This window comes from Papio anubis, chromosome 20 (assembly GCF_008728515.1).
Source record: "Papio anubis isolate 15944 chromosome 20, Panubis1.0, whole genome shotgun sequence".
NCBI lineage: Eukaryota > Metazoa > Chordata > Mammalia > Primates > Cercopithecidae > Papio > Papio anubis.
The window spans coordinates 33,870,892-33,892,623 of record NC_044995.1 but is presented as its reverse complement, the minus strand read 5'-3'; the positions used below and the strand labels follow the sequence as shown (position 1 = coordinate 33,892,623).

General features: G+C 54.8%; 1 protein-coding gene across 2 annotated transcripts; it reads right to left on the bottom strand.

The window, feature by feature from the left end:
- Window positions 1–1,633: 1,633 nt before the first annotated feature.
- LOC101010706 (cAMP-specific 3',5'-cyclic phosphodiesterase 4C) lies at window positions 1,634–16,701 on the bottom strand. Of its 2 annotated transcripts, XM_009193870.2 has the most exons (15): window positions 16,501–16,701; window positions 12,342–12,533; window positions 11,500–11,536; window positions 11,344–11,417; window positions 11,068–11,120; window positions 10,596–10,708; window positions 10,419–10,512; window positions 9,421–9,584; window positions 9,143–9,241; window positions 8,541–8,705; window positions 8,356–8,455; window positions 6,893–7,047; window positions 3,860–3,982; window positions 2,860–3,042; window positions 1,634–2,376 (listed from the first exon to the last, which is right to left on the bottom strand). In XM_009193870.2, the coding sequence occupies exons 1-15, from the start codon at window positions 16,644–16,646 to the stop codon at window positions 2,029–2,031; spliced, it is 2,046 nt and encodes a 681-aa protein (XP_009192134.2). In that variant the 5' UTR covers window positions 16,647–16,701; the 3' UTR covers window positions 1,634–2,028. The 2 variants fall into 2 exon arrangements, with proteins under 2 accessions (XP_009192134.2, XP_021786591.1); XM_021930899.2 differs by lacking the exons at window positions 10,596–10,708; window positions 11,068–11,120; window positions 11,500–11,536; window positions 12,342–12,533; window positions 16,501–16,701 and having other exon boundaries at window positions 11,344–11,376.
- Window positions 16,702–21,732: the final 5,031 nt, after the last annotated feature.

Genomic DNA, 21,732 nt, shown 5'->3' with positions numbered 1-21,732 from the left:
CAACAACCGGTGCATAGGTTAAATCAATCTTCAGAGACATGTCGGCACAGAGCCCCCTCTTTTTGTTGTTGTCGCCCAGGCTGGAGTGCAATGACATGACCTCGGCTCACCACAACCTCCACCTCCCAGATTCAAGCGATTCTCCTGCCTCAGCCTCTCAAGTAGCTGGGAATACAGGCGCCCACCACCACGCCCAGCTAATTTTTGTATTTTTAGTAGAGATGGGGTTTCACCGTGTTGGCCAGGCTGGTCTTGAACTCCTGACCTCGTGATCCACCAGCCTCAGCCTCCCAAAGTTCTGGGATTACAGGTGTGAGCCACGGCACCTGGCCTCTAATTTTGTGTATTTTTAGTAGAGACAGAGTTTCACTATGTTGGCCAGGCTGATCTCAAACTCCTGACCTCAGGCGATCCACCCCCACTCAGCCTCCCAAAGTGCTAGGATTACAGGCAGGCGTGAGCCACCTGGCCTGGCAACTTTTCTTTTTGAACAGAGTCTTGCTCTGTTGCCCAGGCTGGAGTGCAGTGGCACGCTCTCGGCTCACTTCAACCTCCACCATCTGAGTTCAGCGATTCTCCTGCCTCAGCCTCCCAAGTAGCTGAGATTACGGGTGCCCATCACCACGCCCAGCTAATTTTTGTATTTTTAGTAGAGATGGGGTTTCACCATGTTGGCCAGACTGGTCTCGAACTCCTAACCTCAGGTGATCCACCCACCTCAGCCTCCCAAAGTGCTGGGATTACAGGCATGGGCCACCGTGCTCAGTCTCAGAGCCCCCCTGTCTTTCCTTTCCTTCTCTTTTCTTTTTTTAATTTTATTTTTATTTATATATTTATTTTTTGAGACAGAGTGTCACTCTGTCGCCCAGGCTGGAGTGCAGTGGCGCCATCTCAGCTCACTGCAAGCTCCGCCTCTGGGGTTCATGCCATTCTCCTGCCTCAGCCTTCCCAGTAGCTGGGACTACAGGCGCCCGCCACAATGCCCGGCTAATTTTTTATATTTTTAGTAGACACAGCGTTTCACCGTGTTAGCCAGGATGGTCTTGATCTCCCAACTGCGTGATCCACCCTCCTCGGCCTCCCAAAGTGCTGGGACTACAGGCGTGAACCACTGCGCCCGGTCTTTTTTTTTTTCTTTTAGACAGGATCTTGCTGTGCTGCCCAGGCTGGAGTGCAGTGATACAATCATAGCTCTCTTCAGCCTCCAACTCCTGGGCTCAAGCGATCCTCTCTGTCTCAACCTTCTGAGTAGCTGGGACTACAGGTGCACACCGCCATGCCTGGCTAATTTTTTTTTTCAGAGATGGGGGTCTTGCTATGTTGCCCAGGCTGGTCTCAAACTCCTGAGCTCAAGTGATCCTCCCACCTCAGCTTCCCAAAGTGCCGGGATTACAGGCATGAGCCACCATGCCTTGCCCAGCCCCTCTTTTCTGCTCCTCTTCCTGCCCCCTACCACAGTTTCAGAAACAAAATTGGGTATGAATGAAGCTTTGGTGCTGAAAATTTCCCCACTCACATTTCCATGCTCTTGCAGAGAGCTGCTTGGTAGAGGAAGACGGTGAGATGCCTTTGAGATGGTCTCCTGACTCCCCCACCCCTTGTGCAGGGCTACTACAGAGGCATAAAGCTGGTATGAAGTAGATGGGCAATACATATTATTTGACAAAGAAGGAAATAATTAAGTGACAGATGTTGCTCAAGAGTGACCACTGGAGAGGGTGGGCTAGAGGCTCTAGCAGACAGCACCTCTCCTCGCAGGGATAGAAGCCCAGGAGAAAGATCCCAAGGGCATTATAAGAGGCTGCCCCTTGGAGAGCTCTTTTAGGCAAGTCCGGGGTCAGAGTGGACCCCAGCCGGGTGCCTCCAATTAGACCCTGAGAGCCACCTATGACTAAGAACTTGATTGTCTCCCTCAATGGGTGGGAAAGTGAAGCAAAAGCCACATGGAGCCACTTCCTGGAAAGTCTGCCTGCCAAGAGCCAAAGGGATTCACCATCCATTGCCCCTGCAGTTCACACAGGGCTGGCCCTAAGTCCTCTGGTTGTCGAGGGGTAAGTCCCCAGGGTCTGGGCCAGCTTCCGGGGACAGGAGTTCAGTGTTAGGCAACTCCAAGGCCTCTTTGTCTAAAGCTGTCTCTTCCCCGTCCTCTTCCTCCTCCTCATCCTCTTCCTCTGCCTCCTCCAGAGTCAGCTCAAACTGGAATCTGTCAGGCCCACCCCATTCAGGGTTGGTGAGGTCTGAGGGACTTCGGGGGATCTTGCTCTGGTACCACTCTCGATTGTCCTCCAGCGTGTCCAGCAGGTCCTGTGCGTCTGGGTGGACCAGGTCAGCCCAAGTCTCCCACAGTGGGTGGGCAATGTAGTCAATGAAACCCACCTGTGGCGGGGGGTTGGGCAGGTAGGCATTTGGTGAGTCACAGTGAACCCTAGACTCAATCCAACCTCCAGATCTTTAGCCAAGTTGTTCCCTCTCCCTGGAATGCCGCTTCCCAACTCCTACCCATCCTTCAAAACCCTTTTCAAATAACTCACTGTCTAGAATGCCTCCCTTAACCCTTCTGGTCTCCTCCAACCCCAACCCTGACCCCACAGGGCTGAATGTACATGTCCCCCAGACTGGAAGCCCCTCCAGGGTCCCGCATGTCACCCAGAATAGATGTTTCCAAATCCCAGAAGTGCATGTCCCTCTCCCTGAAACTCAGAGAGAATGGATCCCAGGTCTAACTCGGCCCAGACAGCACCCTTAGGACACACTCTCTGGCTAGCCAGCCAGGGCCAAGCCAGGGCTCATGGGTTTGGCTCAGCCCCTCCCTTTTACTCTCTCCCAGTGTCTACCGGCTCAGCCCAGTCCCCTGCCAACCTGGGACTTCTCCACTGAGGCCGTGTGCTTGTCACACATGGGACTGATGTCCAGGCCCGACTCACGCTCGCGGTCTCCCTGATGGAAGAACTCGGCCATGATACGGTCTGTCCACTGGCGGTACAGGGGCAGCGGCTTGGTGGGGTTGCTCAGGTCAGCGCAGTGCACCAGATTCTGCAAAACCTACAGAGAGCAAGGCTCGGGAGGGCACTGGAGGGGCCCAGCCACATCTGGACCTGGCACCCCCACAGACAGGCTTGGTGCCATGGACACATTCATCTTACAGGTGGGGAAACTGAGGCTTGAGACCTGAAGAAGTGGTTTAGGCATAGGCATGCGACTCTTGACATTTCTTCAAGTTTGGCATACAGTCGGCACTTCATAAATGAAGCTAAATGAGAATTGCGAAAATGGAGGCCCCTCCAATTTTTTTTTTTTTTTTAAATGAGATAGGATCTCACTCTGTGACCCTGGCTGGAGTGCAGTGGCGAGATCTTGGCTCACTGCAACCTCTGCCTCCCAGGCTCAAATGATCCTCCCACCCCAGCCTCCCGAGTAACTGGAACTATAGGCATGCGCCACCATGCCCGGCTAATTTTTGTATTTTTGTAGAGACAGGGTGTTGCCCAGGCTGGTCTTGAACTCCTGAGCTCAAGCGATCCGCCCATCTCAGCCTCTCAAAGTGCCAGGATTACAGGTGTGAGCCTCTGAGCCAGGCTTCTTTTTTTAATTTCTTTTTTTTTTTTTTCTTTTAAGAGACAGGGTCTCACTCTGTTGCCCAGACCAGAATACAATGGTGCAATCACACCTCACTGCAGCCTCTAACTCCTGACCTCAAGCAATCCTCACGCCTTAACCTCCCAAAGTGTTAGGATTACAGGTGTGAGCCACTGCCCTCAGCCTTGACTCAAACTAAATGTGTAAGAGGCCTAGCTAAAATTGTTTTTAAAGTAAAACCAAAATATAAAAAGGAGGCCCCGGGGCCCGCCCAGCTACACACCTGGATTCGGTCGGAATAGTTGTCCAGGAGGAGGACGCCGAGGCTTGTCACCTTCTTGGTCTCCACCATGGTCTTGAGGTCGGCCAGGAGGTTCATGTGTTTGGACATGTCTGTGGCCAGCACCTGGGGCAGGCAAGGGAAGGTGACAGGTGCAAGGACCCTGCCCACCCCGACCCTCACTCCCAACTCCCAGATGCCACTCCGGCTCAGAATCAGCCTTCTGGGCCTCAGCATACTCATCTGTGAAATGGGAGGATGGAACTGCATTCACTGCAAACCCTGCTCACAAGAGGGGCTCAGTCAGGGGCCCCTTCTGGGAGGTTGTTTGGGTTGGCCATGAATTCTACATGTGTGACAGGGTGTGGGGGGAGGTGACCAAACCTGTGTGTCTGGAACTTGTGAGCCCAGGTCTCCCACAGTGGGTGGGCAATGTAATCAATGAAATCCACCTGTGGGGTGGGTGGGTCAGGTAGGCATTCAGTGAGTCACAGCAAACCCTAGAACCAATACAGTCTCCAGATCTTTAGCCAGGTTTTTCCCTCTGCCTGGAATGCCACTTCCCAACTCCTACTCATCCCTCAAAACCCTTTTCAAATAATCCATCCTCTAGGATGCCTCTGTTGACCCTTCCAGCCTCCTCCAACCCCAATTCTGATCCCACAGGGCTGCTTACGTGCTAAGGTGAGTTGTACCTGAGGACAGCGTGGAGGATGAGGTCTGTGCAAAGGGACTGGAAGAGTTGCGTACATAAGAGGAGCCTAGAAGGGGTGGTTGTGGCTGGAAGAAGTGAGCTCAAGAGAGATGGAGGTGAGACCGAGGAGGTTGAGGGCCTCTGGCAGCTGGAGGACCTTGTCCAAAGCTGCAAGGGAGTTTGCAGCTCACTGTGGGGAGGGATGTGACTTCATACCCCTCAAACTTTCATGTGGCTGCCATGTGCCCTGGAGAGCTATTTCTTTCTTTTTTCTTTCCATTTTATTTTATGGAGTCTTGCTCTGTCACCCAGGTTGAAGTGCAGTGTTGTGATCTCGGCTCACTGCAACCTCTGCCTCCTGGGTTCAAGTGATTCTCCTGCTTCAGCCTTCCGAGTAGCTGTGATTACCGGTGCGTGTCACTGTGCCCAGATAATTTTTTGTATTTTTGGTAGAGACAGGGTTTCACCATGTTAGCCAGGATGGTCTCGATCTCCTGACCTCGTGATCCACCTGCCGTGGCCTCCCAAAGTGCTGGGATTACAGGCGTGATCCACCATGCCCAGCCTTGGAGGGCTGTTTTTAACTCTGGGCACAGATGTTTAAAAACCAGAATGACCGCCAGGCGCGGTGGCTCATGCCTGTAATCCCAGAACTTTGGGAGGCCGAGGCGGGTGGATCATGAGGTCAGGAGTTCGAGACCAGCCTGGCCAACATGGTGAAACCTCATCTCTACTAAAAATACAAAAATTAGCTGGGCATGGAGGTGCGTGCCTGTAGTCCTCACATGTGGTTCCCACCCCTGGGAACACAGTTCCCCATCCCGTAGTCTTCCTCATTCTGCACATCCTGGCTTTAATGTTCCCTCTCCAGGAACCCCTCTCTGATCTCTTCGGCTGGTCTGGGCTCTGAAAGCACCTTGAACCTCCCTCCTCACCGCTCTGCCTGCAGGTCCCTAGTCACAGCTACCACCTCTGTGGCCATCTGCCCTACAGATCATGAATTTCATAAAGGCCGGAACTGTCTTTGCACAGATCAAGCACATAATAGGTGCTCAATAAATGCTTGTTAAGTGCATTAATGAGGCATAAGACCCCAAAACCTACTGATGTGCCCCTACTTAAAAAAAAAAATCTAATGGACAGATGTGCTTAATTTTTTTTTTTTTTTGAGACGGAGTCTTGCTGTGTCGCCCCGCTGGAGTGCAGTGGCGCTATCTCCACTCACTGCAACCTCCACCTCCCAAGTTCAGGTGATTCTCCTGACTCAGCCTCCTGAGTATCTGGGATTACAGGCGCGTGCCACCACGCCTGGCTAATTTTTGTATTTTTAGTAGAGATGGGGTTTCACCATGTTGGCCAGGATGGTCTTGATCTCTTGACCTCATGATCCACCTGCCTCAGCCTCCCAAAGTGCTGGGATTACAGGCCTGAGCCACCGTGCCTGGCTGCTTAATGATTTTTCCTTTTTTTGAGACAGAGTCTCACTCTGTTACTGAGGCTGGAGTGCCGTGGTGCAATCTGAGCTCACTGCGACCTCCACCTCCTGGGTTCAAGCGACTCTCCTGCCTTAGCCTCCCAAGTAACTGGGATCACAGGTGCCCACCACCACGCCTGGCTAATTTTGGTATTTTTAGTAGAGACGGGGGTTTCACCATGTTTGTCAGGCTGGTCTCGAACTCTTGACCTCAAGTGATCTGCCCGCTTCAGCCTCCCAAAATGCTGGGATTACAGGCGTGAGCCTGTGCCCAACCCAGATATGCCAAATTTAAGGCTCAGCAAAGTTGCACTTGAGACTCCAGAAACAGTTTCCATATCACCTGCGTACAGCCAGGATCTGCTGAGCCCAGCAGAGGGCCTGGGGTTTGGGCAGTTACTGTCCCTTTTGGTTTTTTTTGAGATGGAGTCTCACTCTGTTGCTGACGCTGAAGTGCAGTGGCGCGATCTCAGCTCACTAGCTCACTGCAGCCTCTGCTTCCTGGGTTCTAGCAATTCTCCTGCCTCAGCCTCCCGAGTAGCTGGGATTACAGGTGTGCACCACCACGCCCAGCTAATTTTTGTATTTTTAGTAGAGACGAGGTTTCACCATGTTGGCCAGGCTGGTCTCGAACTCGTGACCTGCCTGCCTCTGCTTCCCAAAGTGCTAGGATTACAGGCATGAGCCACCGCTCCTGGCCCCACTGTTCCATTTCACAGATGAGGAAGCTCAGACTCAGAGTGAGGACATGCCTGAGTCTGGATGAACCGCCGGCCATGCTAATATTACCCCACCCTGCTGTTGGCAGATGAGAAGGATGCCCCCCTCCCCTCTGTCCCTCCCACCCCTGTCACTGCCCTAGCCTCACCATGTCAATGACCATCCTGCGCAGACTCAGTCGCTGCTTGGTGCTGAGGTTCTGGAAGATATCGCAGTTCTTTGCCTGCAGCAGCTTGAAGCCCACAGCCAGGTGGTGGTTCTCCAGCACGGAGGCATCATTGTACATAAGCGCCAGCTCTGAGTCTGCGGGGATATGGGACTGAGAGCCCCAAGATCCACCCGCCCCACCCACTCTACCCAAAAGCAGCTTTTGGAAATCCTTAGCAAACTCCTACCCATGCATTGAAGGCCCAACTCTAGCATGCCCTCCTGTAAAAAACCATCCATGTCCCTGACCCTTCCCTGACTGCAGGGCCAGGGGTATCTGTGTTTGGCTCTGCCTACCCAAGACTGGGAAGGCTCCTCACGGACCCACTATGGCCAGAGACAGTGAGTACTCAGTAATGTTTTTTTTTGTTTGTTTGTTTGTTTGTTTGTTTTTTAGAGACAGGGTCTTGCTGTCACCCAGGCTGGAGCACAGTGGTGCAATCACGGCTCCCTGCAGCCTCAACCTCCCGGCCTCAAGTGATCCTCCCATCTCAGCCTCCTGAGTAATTGGGATTACAGGTGTGTGCCACCACACTTGGCTAATTTTTTTTTTTTATTTTTTGGAGAGACAGGGTCTCACTGTATTGCCCAGGTTGGTCTTGAACTCCTGAACTCAAGCAATCCTCCCGTCTTGGCCTCCCACAGTGTTGGGATTACAGGTGTGAGCTATGATGCCCAGTCTCTCAGTGCTGGTTAAATAAACAACTGAGTCTTTGTCTTATTGGACTCTAGGCCCTTTGAGTGAGGGGCCTCCACTCTCACCCCCAGCACTCCAGGGCTTATACACAGAAGGTGCCCAATAATTGCCTGTCGACCGAGTTTTTCAGATTCCTCATACGATCCTAAACGTTAAGATCTTGGTGGAAATGGCCAGGCGTGGTGACTTATGACTGTAATCCCAGCACTTTGGGAGGCCGAGGCAGGCAGATCGCTTGACGCCAGGAGTTTGAAACCAGCCTGGGCAACATAGCGAAACCTTGTATCTATGAAAAATACAAAACTTAGCCGGGCATGGTAGCGCGCACCTGTAATCCCAGCTACTCCGGGAGTCTGAGGCTAGAGAATCGCTTGAACCTGGGATGTAGAGGTTGCAGAGAGCCGAAATCGCACCACTGCACTCCAGCCTGGGTGACAGAGCAAGACTCTGTCTTAAAAAATAAATAAATAAAGACCTTGGTGAAACCAGATCAGCTCTGCCACAGCTCATTATTCTGTCATTTATTGAGTACCTACTGTGCACCCAGACCTGCTCCAAGCCCCTGAAGGGAGGGAAGACTGTGATAGTCATTTCACAGACAGGGAGACTGGGCTCAGGATAGATGGGAACCCCCTGAGATCACCTGGTAGACAGGGTGGAGGCGGGGTCTGCCTCACCTCCTGCACCCACTTCCCACTCCTACTTACTGGTGTTAATCAGAAACTGGTTGGAGACCCCAGGATGGTCCACATCATGGATGGCGCTTGCAAAGAGGGCAGCCAGGATTTCCAAGTCTGTGAACACAGCCTGAGCAGGCAGAGAGCACAGGTGATAAGGGGCGGGTTCTCTGGGCCCTACACCCGCCCGCCTGCCTGCAGTGGTAGCGCAGTACCTCAAGGGCAGGTGTAGCCAGCAGCACATGCGTGGACTGGGCCACATCGGCGGCATGTAGGCTGTTGTGATAGGCCACATCGGCATGGTAGTGACCCTCCAGCATCAGCAGGTAGGTGGCCAGTGTGTCTGCTGGGATCTGGAATGTCTTCAGCAGGTCCCGCTCCTGGTCCATCACAGATCCTGGCCTCAGGGCCTTGGTCTTGGGGCTGCAGCACACGCTGTTCCTACTCCTCTCTTCTGAACTCCTATCCATGCCTCAAGCACCCACTCCTCTGAGACGCCCTCCCTGCTCTCCTGAACTCCTCCACTCTGTGTTCTTTGGTGGTCCATCCCTGACCCTACAGGACTGGGGATGTCTGTGTCCAGCTCTTCTCTCCAGATTTCTCTCCTCTTCAGGGCCAGAGGCCAGGGCTGAGGCTTCTGGGCAATGAACTGTTCATCTGTGTGAACTCCTATTCATCCTTCAATACCCTGCTCAAATTATCCCCTTCAGAAATGTCAGAAAGGATTTCAAAAATGAGTGTCCCAGAGGTCTAGGGTAGGAAGTGGTGAAGGAAACCCCAGGAGTTTTTCCTTGGAAGCCAAGGGCAGGGTAGGTACCTGAAAAATGCTGAATATGATAGCTGTAAGGGGCCGGTTCCCACTTAGCTCCGCCACCTTGAACACGTCAAGTCCCCACCTGTTGGTGTCTTCTAGCTCCTAAGATGTGAAGGACTGGAGCTTAATTAACCCCAGCCCAACTTCCCCAGACTCTAGAGCCTCCATCCTTCCACCCCAGGTTCCACAGTGAGCCCCAACTGCCCAGTATATAGGTGGGCAAACAGGCAGACAGAGTCAAGGACCAAACCTTAATCTTGGCATTGTGGTTGAGGACCCACCTTGGCCAGCTGTTCCTCCTGGTCAGTCTGGACCCCAAAGCGTGGGACAGTGGCTGAGGAGAGGCTGGCACCATGGCAGAGCCCATGTAGGCCACTGATCCGGGACATGGGCTGCGGGGCCTCCTCAGCGGTCACCTTGGGCAGCTCCACCTCAGTCTGCTGGTCTGCAGATGGGCCAGGGTGAGGCTTACAGAAGCCAATTTCGCCTTTTGGGGCCTGGCCTCAGGACCTGAACTTTGCCAAACCCCAGGATCAACCTATTTCCCTTTCTACAGGAACCAAAGTAAGTTCGGGGTAAAGACCCTGTCGGCCGGATGCAGTGGCTCACACCTGTAATCTCAGTGCTTTGGGAGGTCGAGGTGGGCGGATCACTTGAGGTCAGGAGTTCAGGACCAGTCTGAGCAATATGGTGAAACCCCATCACTACTAAAAATACAAAAATTAGCCAGGTATGGTGGCGGGCACCTGTAACCCCAGCTACTCGGGAGGCTGAGGCAGGAGAATTGCTTGAACCCAGGAGGCAGAGGTTGCAGTGGCTGAGATTGCACCACTGCACTCCTGCCTGGGCAACAAAGTGAAACTGTATCAAAAAAAAAAAAAAAAAAAAAAAAAATCCCGTCTTGCCTGTAGCTACCTACCCCTCTCCTCTGTTCACAGCTGATTTCAGTAAACTCTTCTGCTAGGCATGGCCCCGTGGTGCCGAGGGCTCAGCATTTCCCCCCTAACAGCCTAGTGTCCTTTCCATCTCCCAAGCTGGTGTCTGGTTCCCTCCATCTCCTCCTAGGCAAATTTCTACTCATGCTTCAAAACCCTAGCTTTAATGTCCCCTGCCCCTAGAAGTTCCCTTGTTCCTCTCTCTGATCCAGCCCTGACTCATGGGGCTGAAGGTGTCTGTGTCAGGCTGTATCTCCCCCGGACTGAGGTCTATAATAGAAATATTTGTCTTTCTTCTTAGTACTCCTATAATATCGTCCAGGCAGTGACTCAACAAAGCTCACCCAGGAAGGTCCGGGAGATGTACTCGGACACCTGGTTCCCCGAGCGGCTGGTTTCGGACAGGTGGGTCAACTCCCGGTTTAGGATCCGCTTGAACTGGGGCGGACGGAACGTGAAGACAGTGATGATGAGGTACCGTGGGCCGAGGCAGGTAAGCTCAGCGATCTGCCCCACCTCACCTTGTTGGAGGCCATCTCCCCCACCGAGTGCCGGGTCTGCAGCGTCTCCAACTGATCCAGGCACCAGTCCAGCTCGTCTAGCGTCTCCAATGCCAGCTTCTGCCCCGTGTCCTCTGGGAGCCGAGGCAGTCAGGGGCCTGCCCCACCCCCGCTCAGGGACCCCACGCCTCTCACGCTTTCGTCTCTGCATCTGGACCCTGAAACTGTTCCCACAGGGGCCACCCACGACTCCTGGACCCAAGTTCCAGATCTGTCCCCCGAGTGGCTGTGTGACCATGAGATCTCTGGGCCTCAGCCTCCTCATCTGTAATATGGGTGTGGTGGGGTCCATCCCCGACGGCGTTATTGTTTGTTTTTGCAGGGGCGGGGCTACAATTAGCCCCAGTCTAAGGGCTCATGGACTGGGGAGGTCACTATGGAAAGGAAGCTCCCAGCTGTCCTCAGCAGGGGAGGGAAGGAACAGGTACTTTACCTGCAGGCGGAGGGGGCTGATTGCTGGATGAAGGGTTTCCGACGGGTCCCTGCCTGCGGTACAGCAGCCTCAGGCGTGGCTGCTCCGCCCATCTCGCACCGCCCCCAAGTCCTCCAGGCCCCGCCCCTTAAGCCCACCCTTAGGCGCCGGAGTCCCAGCCTCAATTTGCAGCCCGCTTTCCGCCAGGCCCCGCCTCCGTCGTCTGCTGGCCCCGCCCCTCCCCGCCCACCTTGTCTCTGCCGGCCCCGCCCCCGCCCCGCCCCGCCCTCTACCTACTTGGCTGCTCCTAGGCATTGCAGGCGGGCAAGGGCCGCCACGTTGCTCCGAACCGTCCGCAGACTGGCCAGGACCTGTTGGGAGGAGGTGGTAGGCGGTGGGAAGGAGAGGCCAGATCCGGAGGGGGTCAGGGCAGGGAGGGCGGGGGACACCCACCTGGGCAAAGGGCGTCACAATCATGTCCTCTCCATGTCTGCGAGGAGACGTGCCATCAGGAAGAGTTCTCTCCCATCTTCCAGCTTTTACCCACACCATATACCCTCAGCTGAGGGGTTCCTGTTCTCAGGACTTCTCCTCCGGGCGCCTTCTTAGTCCCTGGGCTCCCTTCATGCGACTCTCCCTGAGACCCACCACAGCCCCTCCAACCATTCACTCACTTTATCGGCATCTCATAAATGGGGAAACTGAGTCCCAGGGGCAAGGAGGTATTTCCCTTTTCATTATGCCCACTAGGAAGGTCAAAGTATTTCTTTATTTGCTGCTAATTAGCCTTAATGTGTTTGTTTTTTGAGGCATAGTCTTGCTCTTTCGCCCAGGCTGGAGTGCAGTGGTACCATCTCGGCTCACTACAACCTTCACCTCCTGGGTTCAAGCGATTCTTGTGCCTCAGCCTCCTGAGTAGCTGGGACTACAGGCATGCACCACCACACCTGGCTAATTTTTGTATTTTTCAGTAGTGACGGGGTTTCACCATGTTAGCCAGGCTGGTCCTGAACTCCTGACCTCAAGTGATCCGCCGACCTCGGCCTCCCAAAGTGCTGGGATTACAGGCGTGAGCCACCGTGCCCGGCCGACCTTAATGTTTTTGGATTACCACCCCCACCCCAGCAAAAGGCCGAGTTCTCTACACACTTGATTGAATAAATGAGCTGCCTGGCAAACTCCTACCTGAACTTCAAAACCTTCCTTAAATGGCTACTTGAAGGAACTTGCTGAATAGAGGAACAAAGGAAGGAGGGAGCGTAGAGGAGGTGTCATTCCACCAGCCCCAGACTCACAGGTCGCTGGCCACAGAGGAGTTCCGAGACACGGCCTTGGGTGAGAGTTCATAGTCACTATCTGAGCGGTACAGGAAGGACTCGCGCCGCTGGCTGTGCGAGACTGGAGCCTGGATGACCCGGCCCAGCCCAGGGCTGGACTGAGGGTCCAGGGCCCTCCTCCCGCATGAGAGCCCATTTTCCAGGTCAAAGCTGAAAGGAGAGAAGACATGGTCAGAGACGAGGGTCATGACAATTGGGTGCCGGGTCGTGGCCACCTTGTCTGGTGCATCCTCCCTGAGGCTACTTGGCAGTCAGGCAAGTGTGGTTTCCAGCTTGTTCACCTGACCCCAGCTGCACCCTCAGGAGACTGCACCCCTCACACTTTGGTCTTTGAGTCTACACTGGACTCCAGGACCTCAGTTCCAGATCTTCCTCAAAGTGGCTGTGTGGTCATAGACAGGTACTGACTTTCTCTGGACCTCAACCACCCTGTGTCTTTTATTTTTCTCTCTTTCTTTCTTTTTTCTCTTTCTCATTCTTTCTCTCTCTCTCTCTCTCTCGCTCTTTCTTTCTTTCTTTTCTTTTCTTTTTTTTTGACAGGGCCCCACTCTGTCACCCAGGCTGCAGTGCAGTGGTATGATCCTAGCTCACTGCAGCCTCAATCTCCTAAGCTCAAGCCATCCTCCAGCCTCAGCCTCCTGAGTAGCTGAGACTACAGGAGCACGCCCCAACACCCGGGTAATTTTTTAATTTTTTTTTTTTTTTTTTTTTGAGACGGAGTCTCACTGTGTCTCCCAGGCTGGAGTGCAGTGGCGCGATCTCGGCTCACTGCAAGCTCCGCCCCCCGGGTTCACGCCATTCTCCCGCCTCAGCCTCCCAAGTAGCTGGGACTACAGGCGCCCGCTACCGCGCCCGGCTAGTTTTTTTTTTTTTTTGTATTTTTAGTAGAGACGGGGTTTCACCATGTTAGCCAGGATAGTCTCGATCTCCTGACCTTGTGATCCACCCGCCTCGGCCTCCCAAAGTGCTGGGATTACAGGCTTGAGCCACCGCGCCCGGCCATTTTAAAATTTTTTGTAGAGACCAGGTCTCACTATTTTGCCCAGGCTGGTCTTGAACTTCTGGCCTCAAATAATCCTGCCACCTCTGCCTCCCAAAGTGCTGGGATTACAGGAGTGAGCCACTGCACCAGGCCTCCCCTGTTTCTTTTCATTCTGTTTTTTGAGGGGTTTTTGAGATGAAGTATGGCTCTGTTGCCGGCGCTGGAGTGCAGTTGTCCACGCTGGAGTGCAGTGGGGGCACAATCGCAGCTCACTGCAACCTCCGCCTCCCGGGTTCACGGAATTCTCTTGCCTCAGCCTCCCAAGTAGCTGGGATTACAGGTGCGCACCACCACGCCTGGCTAATTTTTGTATTTTTACTAGACACGGGGTTTCACCATGTTGGCCAGGCTGCTCTTGAACTCCTGACCTCGTGATCTGCCTGCCTGGGCCTTCCAAAGTACTGAGATTACAGGCATGAGCCACTGCACCCGGCCTCCCCTGTTTCTAACATGTGCGTGATGTAGCCCATTCCCAAGAGCTCTTTGAGGGAGTTACAACCGAACATCCAACGACTGGGACAGGATGACCATATTGCAAAGGGACAAACTGAGATCTAGCTCACATGGTGAACACGTGGACTGGAAACAGCTTCTTGGACTCTTCTACCTGGAGAAGGCCGGGGTTCTGCCTAGCTCCTGCGTGCGCCTTAGTCTAGAGAGACCCTACTCCCAGCCAACTTGACCACACCCTTGGCCACCTGCCACGCCCCCAGCGTTCCAGGCTCCACCCTTAGCCCATAAGGCTCCGCCCCACGGCCGTCGACCACGCCCCCAGCTAACCAGGTCCTGCCCTAGGCTCCCCCACTCCTCCACTTCATCTTCAGCCTGAACCTTCCGCCTGTTCTCTTGCACCTCCGGGTCTTTGCACAGGCCGTGCCCTCTGCCCGGAGCACTCTCCTCCTTCTCCACACTACTTGTCCCGTTCTATCCTCAAACCCTGTCTTTCCCTCTGGCCACACCCTCTAGCCCCTCCTCTTTGGGGTCACAGGTCAGAGAAAGGGCGTAGGGCAAGTACTGAGGCCCAAGAAAAGATGGTGATCTGGGGGTAGGGTTTTCAAGAAGGGCAGGCGGAAGCAGCACCGACAGGAAGACAACGGGGACCGCCCGAGACTCGCAGCTCCCGGCCGAGGGCCAGTGTCCAGCTGGTCCCGGCCATGACTTTTGGGTCAAAGGTCACCCTATCCCCGTCCACGGGCTGGGTCAGCACCCCCGCGTAGGCTCAGATCTGGGTAGAGGTGAGGGATTCGGCAGCATTTGGTCAAGTATGACCGGGTCTGAATTGGGTCTGATCACATCGAATTGGACTTCGTCCCGAAGAGTTTGTTTGATGAGTTCGGGAGAATTCGGCTACGTCCGATTAAGCTCGGGAGAGTTCGGATAAGTTCGATCTTGTTCGTCTAAGTCCGGTTACGTTCGGTCTGCTTCGAACAAGTCCGGGTGACGCTCGGGGCCGGGTCGGGCATGTTCGGTCACGTCCGGCTACACGGGGGCTAGTTCGGGCATCTCCGACTAAGACCGGCCGCGCTCGGCCAGTTCCGTCCGACTCCAGCGGGTTTAGCGGGACTGGGATGATCCCCCGGCCAGCCGAGGGGGCGGGGCTTCTTAACCCTTCCCTGGCCGGTTTGGGGTGCGCCGTGGGCGCTGTGGCGCAATGGGAGACGCTCTTAGGGGAGGGCTGGAGACGGCGGATACCCCAAATCTGCCCTTCGAGGGGCAGGCATGCGGGTTGCGGCCCCCTACCCCTCTCGTCTCTCCCCAAGGATTCCAGAAAAGCGCGTCTATGGACAAATAGGGAAACTGAGGCCAGGAGCGGCCACAGGGTGTGCAAATCCGGATCCCAGGCGCAGAGGGTTAAGAGCTGGGCCCGGGTTTTCTTGGGGCGGGGGAGGCTGTTTTTCTTTCTGCTCTAAACTTAGCCAGGAGCGGCGGGGTCAGGCTGTGGTTCCATGACGCGGGCGGCGCGGGGGTAGGGCCCCCCGGCTGTGGGAACGGCGCGGCTGCCCATTGGCCAGGGGGGTAAACTGAGCCTGAGAGGCTCGGACTTGGGTTCGGGTCCGGCCTGCCCGGAGCCCGCCTTCGTTCATCTTCACTTCTGGGTACCCGTGACGCGCCCTCGACGTCCTTGCGCTCTCTCCAGCGCCTTCAGAAGTGACCGTGCTTCCCTCGTGTTCGGTGCCCCGAGGTCGCTCTCCAGGACACAGAACCCCCACTCCCCCACTCCCTGGCTGAAATGAAACCACCAGGAACCACGATCATGCCTTCTCCCTCCAACCCCAGCTATGACCTTGCAGAGGGACCTCCCTCCCCTCTCAGCCTTTGGATGCCAGACTTACCAAGTGGGTGCCAATTCGGCGCGGACCGAGCGCAGGATGCCAGTCACAGTCGGCGCCCACAAGCCCCACTCCGGACCCCAGCCTCGCCCCCACCCCTCCCCACGAGGTCACAGTCGTTTCTGGAAAGGCAGGGATTCGAACCCAGAGGAGGGGTGGACCGAGTGCTTAGAGGATGCAGCGCAAGCAGCTGCGGGGCACGGGCGCGCGCTCATCCTGGGACTCCCGAACGCCCTGCCTCGAAAACCCCCTCAATTCAGGTCTTCCTCCGTGGACACCCAGAGTTCATTGTGAGGCCCCCAGGGCATCTCTTTGCTGGCACTGGGACGGAATGGTGGTGGGAGGGGGCGCCAAGGGGAGAAGTGCCCCTTCCCCTTCCTCCCATTGCCAGGACGCACAGCCTGCCTGCCCTAGGCCGCCGAGGGTCAGGAGGAGACGTGAGCCTCAGCCCGTCCCACTCTGGGCCTCACAGCTGGAAGGAGACAGACGGCTGGTCCCCTGGGCCTATATCCAGGCGGCGGGTGGAGACAGACAGAGACAGAGAGAGACAGAGTCACCAACTGCGAGACAAAAGTAGAGTAGGGTAGGGGGAGAGAGATACAGAGAAAGCGAGGGAGAGGCAGAGCGTCCATGCCCTGACTCCGGCCCTGGCCCCAGCTGTCCCTGCCCTTGTCCCTGTCCCTGCCCTTCCCACCTCCACACCGGGCGTCCCGGTGACCCCGCCAGGCCCTCTGTCCCGCCTCACCACAGCGGATGGGCCACCGTGAAGCGCCGCTGCAGGCGGATGCTCTGATTCACCAAAAGCTTCCTGAAGAGCCCGGGGGAGCCGCGCGGGGATCCCCGAGGGGAGCTGGGCCCCGGGGCCGGGGCGGGCGCGGGGGGGCCCTGCATCGCCAGGACCGCGTGGAGGCTGGACCTAGCGCCGGCTGCGCGGGACCTTTTCTGGACAGCTGCGGGGGCGGGGCCCAGCGGGGAGGGGGCAAAGGGCGCATCCGCCCCGCCTCGCGACGGGCGGCTCCCTGACGACCCCCGAGACAAACGGGGAAACCGAGGCACAGAGTCAGACGCAACTCTCCGCTCCTTTCTTTTTCTTTTCTTTTTCTTTTTTTTTTTTTTTTTTTTTGAGACAGGATCTCCATGTGTTGCCTAAGTTGGAATGCAGTGGCACAGTCCTAGCTCACTGCAGCCTCAACCTCCTGGGCTCAAGGGATCCTCCTACCTCAGCCTCCCCAGTAGCTGAGACTACAGATGCACACCACTACGCCCGGGCTAATGTATTTTCTGGAGAGTTGGGGGGGGGGGGGTCTCCTTATGTTGCCCAGGCTGGTCTCAAACTCCCGGACTCAAGTGATCCTTCTGCCTCAGCCTCGCAAAGTGCTGGGCTTACAGGTGTGAGCCATTGCGCCTGGCCCAACTGCACTTCTTTAGGGGGCTGCCCCTAAGATCTCAGAGCCTGGATCTTACTCAGCCTTCCTCTGCACGCCCCTGGTTAGTGTAGCTTGCTGGGCCAATAACTGCTAAAAAGTGTAGAATGAGGGAGTCAGAAAGCAAGGTGCCCAGAGAAACAGCTATCCTACCTTCCATTATGAGGTCGTCACCAAGGTATAGAGTTTGCCAATGTCCGATCCCACTCAATGTTTCTAATCCTCCTCTACCCATTTTCCAGATGGAGAAACTGAGGCCCAGTGCCACCCAACAGCCCACCAGAAACTACAAACCCTTAATCCTTTGCCAAGTGGGGAAACTGAGGCTTCCATGGAAGTGGTCACAGGCATAGGTCTTTGTTACACGGCAGCGAGACTCAAACTCAGGTCCCCTCTCCCAGCACCCCTCCACACGAGTCCCCACGTGATCCCCCACCTGCTCTGACATTCCCCAGGCCCTGTCTCTGGATGCCTTCGCTTCTCCTGCTGTCTCCTCCTAGACAAACATCCGCACACCACCTCTGCCAAGTCTTCCGTCCTGTGAAGCCTCAGCCGCCCACCCCTGCCCTCGGAGGACCTCACTGTCCCAGGACTTGGGGGGGCCTCTGGTCAGTGTCTGGGAGGATTCCCAGAGTCTGTACCAGGTGCTCTACCGTTGGAATGCTGGAGTCAGGCTGGCCCTGTTCCACTCTACAGAAAAGGAAACCAAGGCTTAGCCTGAGGCCTGACCATGGCCCTTGCTGTGGAATGACCTCTGGCTCTCAGCCTGGGCCTTCCCCCTGGGGAGGCTGCCTCAGTCTTGGTGTCCCCAGACATGGTACCCACGTTTCTGGCAGTCCTAGAGAAGCCCATTGATCAGGGCTCCTATAGGAGATCCTGAGCAACCATGCTAAGGCCAGATACATGAGATTCTCCCCATTCTACAGATGAGAAAACAGAGGCTCAGAGGAGGAGACACACAGCCCAGAAAGACAGAGAGCCTCAGGTATCTGGCCAGGAAGCCCCCCTAACCCCCACAGCCTTGCAACCAGACACCTGGTGGGAACCAGACCTCACTGTCCCCAAGACAAAAATACCATCGTGGCTGCTGGGGCCAGACCTAATTATAGCCATCCCTAGGGGACAGAGGCTGCTAGGATTGTCCTAGTGGGGACACTGGAGCCAAGGTCTGAGCAGTCTTGACACCACCTCCCCGCCACTGTGAGAGACGTGACAATAGTTACATGTCCCCAAGGAGAAACCAAGGCACAGAGATTCAGCCCCTCCCCCAAAGTCACAGATATAAAATAGGAGGCTAAGACTAAACAAAATGATATAAACTGAGTGCCTCAAAAACATGCAGCACTCAGCCAACAGCAGTGAAGGGAAAAATCATTGGATTTTCAGACGAAACCTGCAAAATGTGGACTACTGTTCCCATTTCGAGGATGGGGCTACTGAGGCACAGAGAGGCACAGTCATTTGCCCAAGGACACACAGCCATAAGGTGCAAGACTGGGGTCATTTGAACCCGGACAGGCGCTGTTCTTCCCAGCCTGGATTCTCCCACACTGGATGTGTTAACTCACTTCATCCCCTCTGTAGTCCCAGGGGCGACTCCCACATTAATATTTTATCAATAGTTTTACTATTAATGTTTCATTCATAGATTTAATTTTAAATATTTTATTAACAGTGCTAACAAGAAGGTGTTAATTAATAGCTGTTTGGATGGAGAAAGAGTCACAGCAAGGGGTGGCCACAGAGCCAGGACTCAGCATTCAGAGTCTGGCTCCTACCTGACCCTGGGAGACTCTCCAAGCCCCGCTGGGTAAGGGACAAAAGCTGAAAGAGGTTTGGACAGAAGCGCCCCCACCCTGACTCCGTCCCTGCATGACTGCATGACCTGTAGAGGTGCCCAGTAGTCTCTGGTGCCTTTATTTTTATTTTTTTATTTTATTTTATTTTTTTTTTATTGAGACGGAGTCTCGCTCTGTCGCCCAGGCTGGAGTGCAGTGGCCAGATTTCGGCTCACTGCAAGCTCCGCCTCCCGGGTTTACACCATTCTCCTGCCTCAGCCTCCCGAGTATCTGGGACTACAGGCGCCTGCCACCGCGCCCGGCTAGTTTTTTGTATTTTTTTAGTAGAGACGGGGTTTCACCGTGTTAGCCAGGATGGTCTCGATCTCCTGACCTCGTGATCCGCCCGTCTCGGCCTCCCAAAGTGCTGGGATTACAGGCTTGAGCCACCGCGCCCGGCCTATTTTTATTTTTAATTTAATTTTATTTATTATTATTATTATTTTTGAGACAGAGTTTTACTCCTGTTGCCCAGGCTGGAGTGCAATGGGGCAATCTCGGCTCACTGAAACCTCCACTTCCTGGGCTCAAGCAATTCTCCTGCCTCAGCCTCCCAAGTAGCTGGGATTACAGACATGTGCCACCATGCCCAGCTAATTTTTTTTTTTTTGGTAGTTAGTAGAGATGGGGTTTCACCATGTTGGTCACGCTGGTCTTGAACTCCTGACTTTAAGTGATCCACCTGCCTCGGACTCCCAAAGTGCTGGGATTACAGGTGTGAGCCACTGTCCCTGGCCTTACTTTTTTGAGACACAGTTTCACTCTGTCACCCAGGGTGGAGTTCAGTGGCGCGATCTTGGCTCACTGTAACCTCCGCCTCCCAGGTTCAAGCGATTCTTCTGCCTCAACTTCCCGAGTAGCTGGGATTACAGGCATCTGCTGCCATGCGGAGCTGATTTTCGTATTTATAGTAGAGACAGGGTTTCACCATGTTGGCCAGGCTGGTCTTGAACTCCTGACCTCAGGTGATCCGCCCACCTCAGTCTCCCAAAGTACTGGAATTACAGGTGTGAGCCACCACGCCCACTCTGATGCCTTTAGCACGCTACTGCCTCAATTTCCCCCATTTGAATGTCCCTTCTCTGGGCAGGCACTTTTCCCCACGGCCACCAGGTGGCCCCAGAGAGTTTTTTTAAATGGATGTTTTTGCCCATTTTACAGATAAGTAAACTGAGACGTGGAGAGGGAAGATAACTTGCCCAAGTCCCCATGGAGAAGTCAAGCAGAACGAGGAGGGTGGGGGCCAAGTCGCATGTGTAGATGCTCACATGAGTCAAATCACACACTCCTTTGCTCCGGACCCTCCCATGACCCCCCATTGCCCTCAGATCTGAATTCACACCTCCCCAGAGGTCCCATGTGGCCCATCCCCGCCTCACTTCTCTAGGCTTACGCTGTTCCAGTCTCTCCCCACTCCTCACTGTTGGCCTGAATCAGCCAGGCTTATTTCCACCCCATGGCGCTTACCTGAATGCTTGCCGCCTGCTGATGCTTTGTCTTTTGGGTTACAGTCAGAGAGTCACCTCCTCCGAGAAGTCCTCCCTGACTAGCCAGGTAAGTGCCTCAGAGCACCCTCCAGCCATGGGTACAACTTCACATTTATTGTCATGATTATTTGCCTGTGAGTCCCTGGAGAGCAAGGCCAGGTCTGCCTTGTTCCCTGCTGTTCTCTCAGTACTTGGCACTTAGTAGATGCTCAATAAACGCTTGTAGCGTTTATTGAGGATGTGGTGGCTCTTGCCTGTAATCCCACACTCTGGGGGGCCAAGGTGTGTGGATCACTTGAGACCAAGAGTTTGAGACCAGTCTGGCCAACATGGTGAAATGTTGTCTCTACTAAAAATACAAATATTAGCCAGGTGTGGTGGTGAGCACCTGTAATCCCAGCTACTGGGGAGGCTGAGGTAGGAGAATCGCTTGAACCCAGGAGGCAGAGGTTGCAGTGAGGCAAGGTTGTGCCACTGCACCCAGCCTGGGCAACAGAGTGAGAGACGCCGTCTAAAAAAAATAATAAATAAATAAAATAAATGCTTGTAGCATAAACAGAGAGCCTCTCCTTCCATCCTCCAGCCACAGTGATATGTTTTCAGCTCCTCACACGCCTGATCCTCTTGAGTCTGAGGCTTTGCACATTCTGTTCCTTCGACTTAGAATGCCCTTCTTTTTTTTTTTTTTTTTTTTTTGACGGAGTCTCGCGCTGTGTCACCCAGGCTGGAGTGCAGTGGCGCGATCTCGGCTCACTGCAAGCTCCGCCTCCCAGGTTCAGGCCATTCTCCTGCCTCAGCCTCCGAGTAGCTGGGACTACAGGCGCCCGCCACCACGCCCGGCTAGTTTTTTGTATTTTTAGTAGAGACGGGGTTTCACCATGTTAGCCAGGATGGTCTCGATCTCCTGACCTCGTGATCCGCCCGCCTCGGCCTCCCAAAGTGCTGGGATTACAGGCTTGAGCCACCGCGCCCGGCCTAGAATGCCCTTCTTGCACTCACCCTGGCTGACCTGTTTTCTCCTGCAGGCTAAGCTTAAATGTTACTTCTCCCAAGCAGTCCTCCCTGACTCCCACCCCACTGCTGGGTCTGGAGCTTCCTCTGTGCTTGTTCTCTGATCTTTCTCCATCACCCTGTGCCTTCTCCACTTGGTGTGAGTGTCTCCACCATAAGCCTTAGGGGACACAGCTTCTTGTCCATGGTTGTGTCTCCAACACAGGGCCTTCCATCC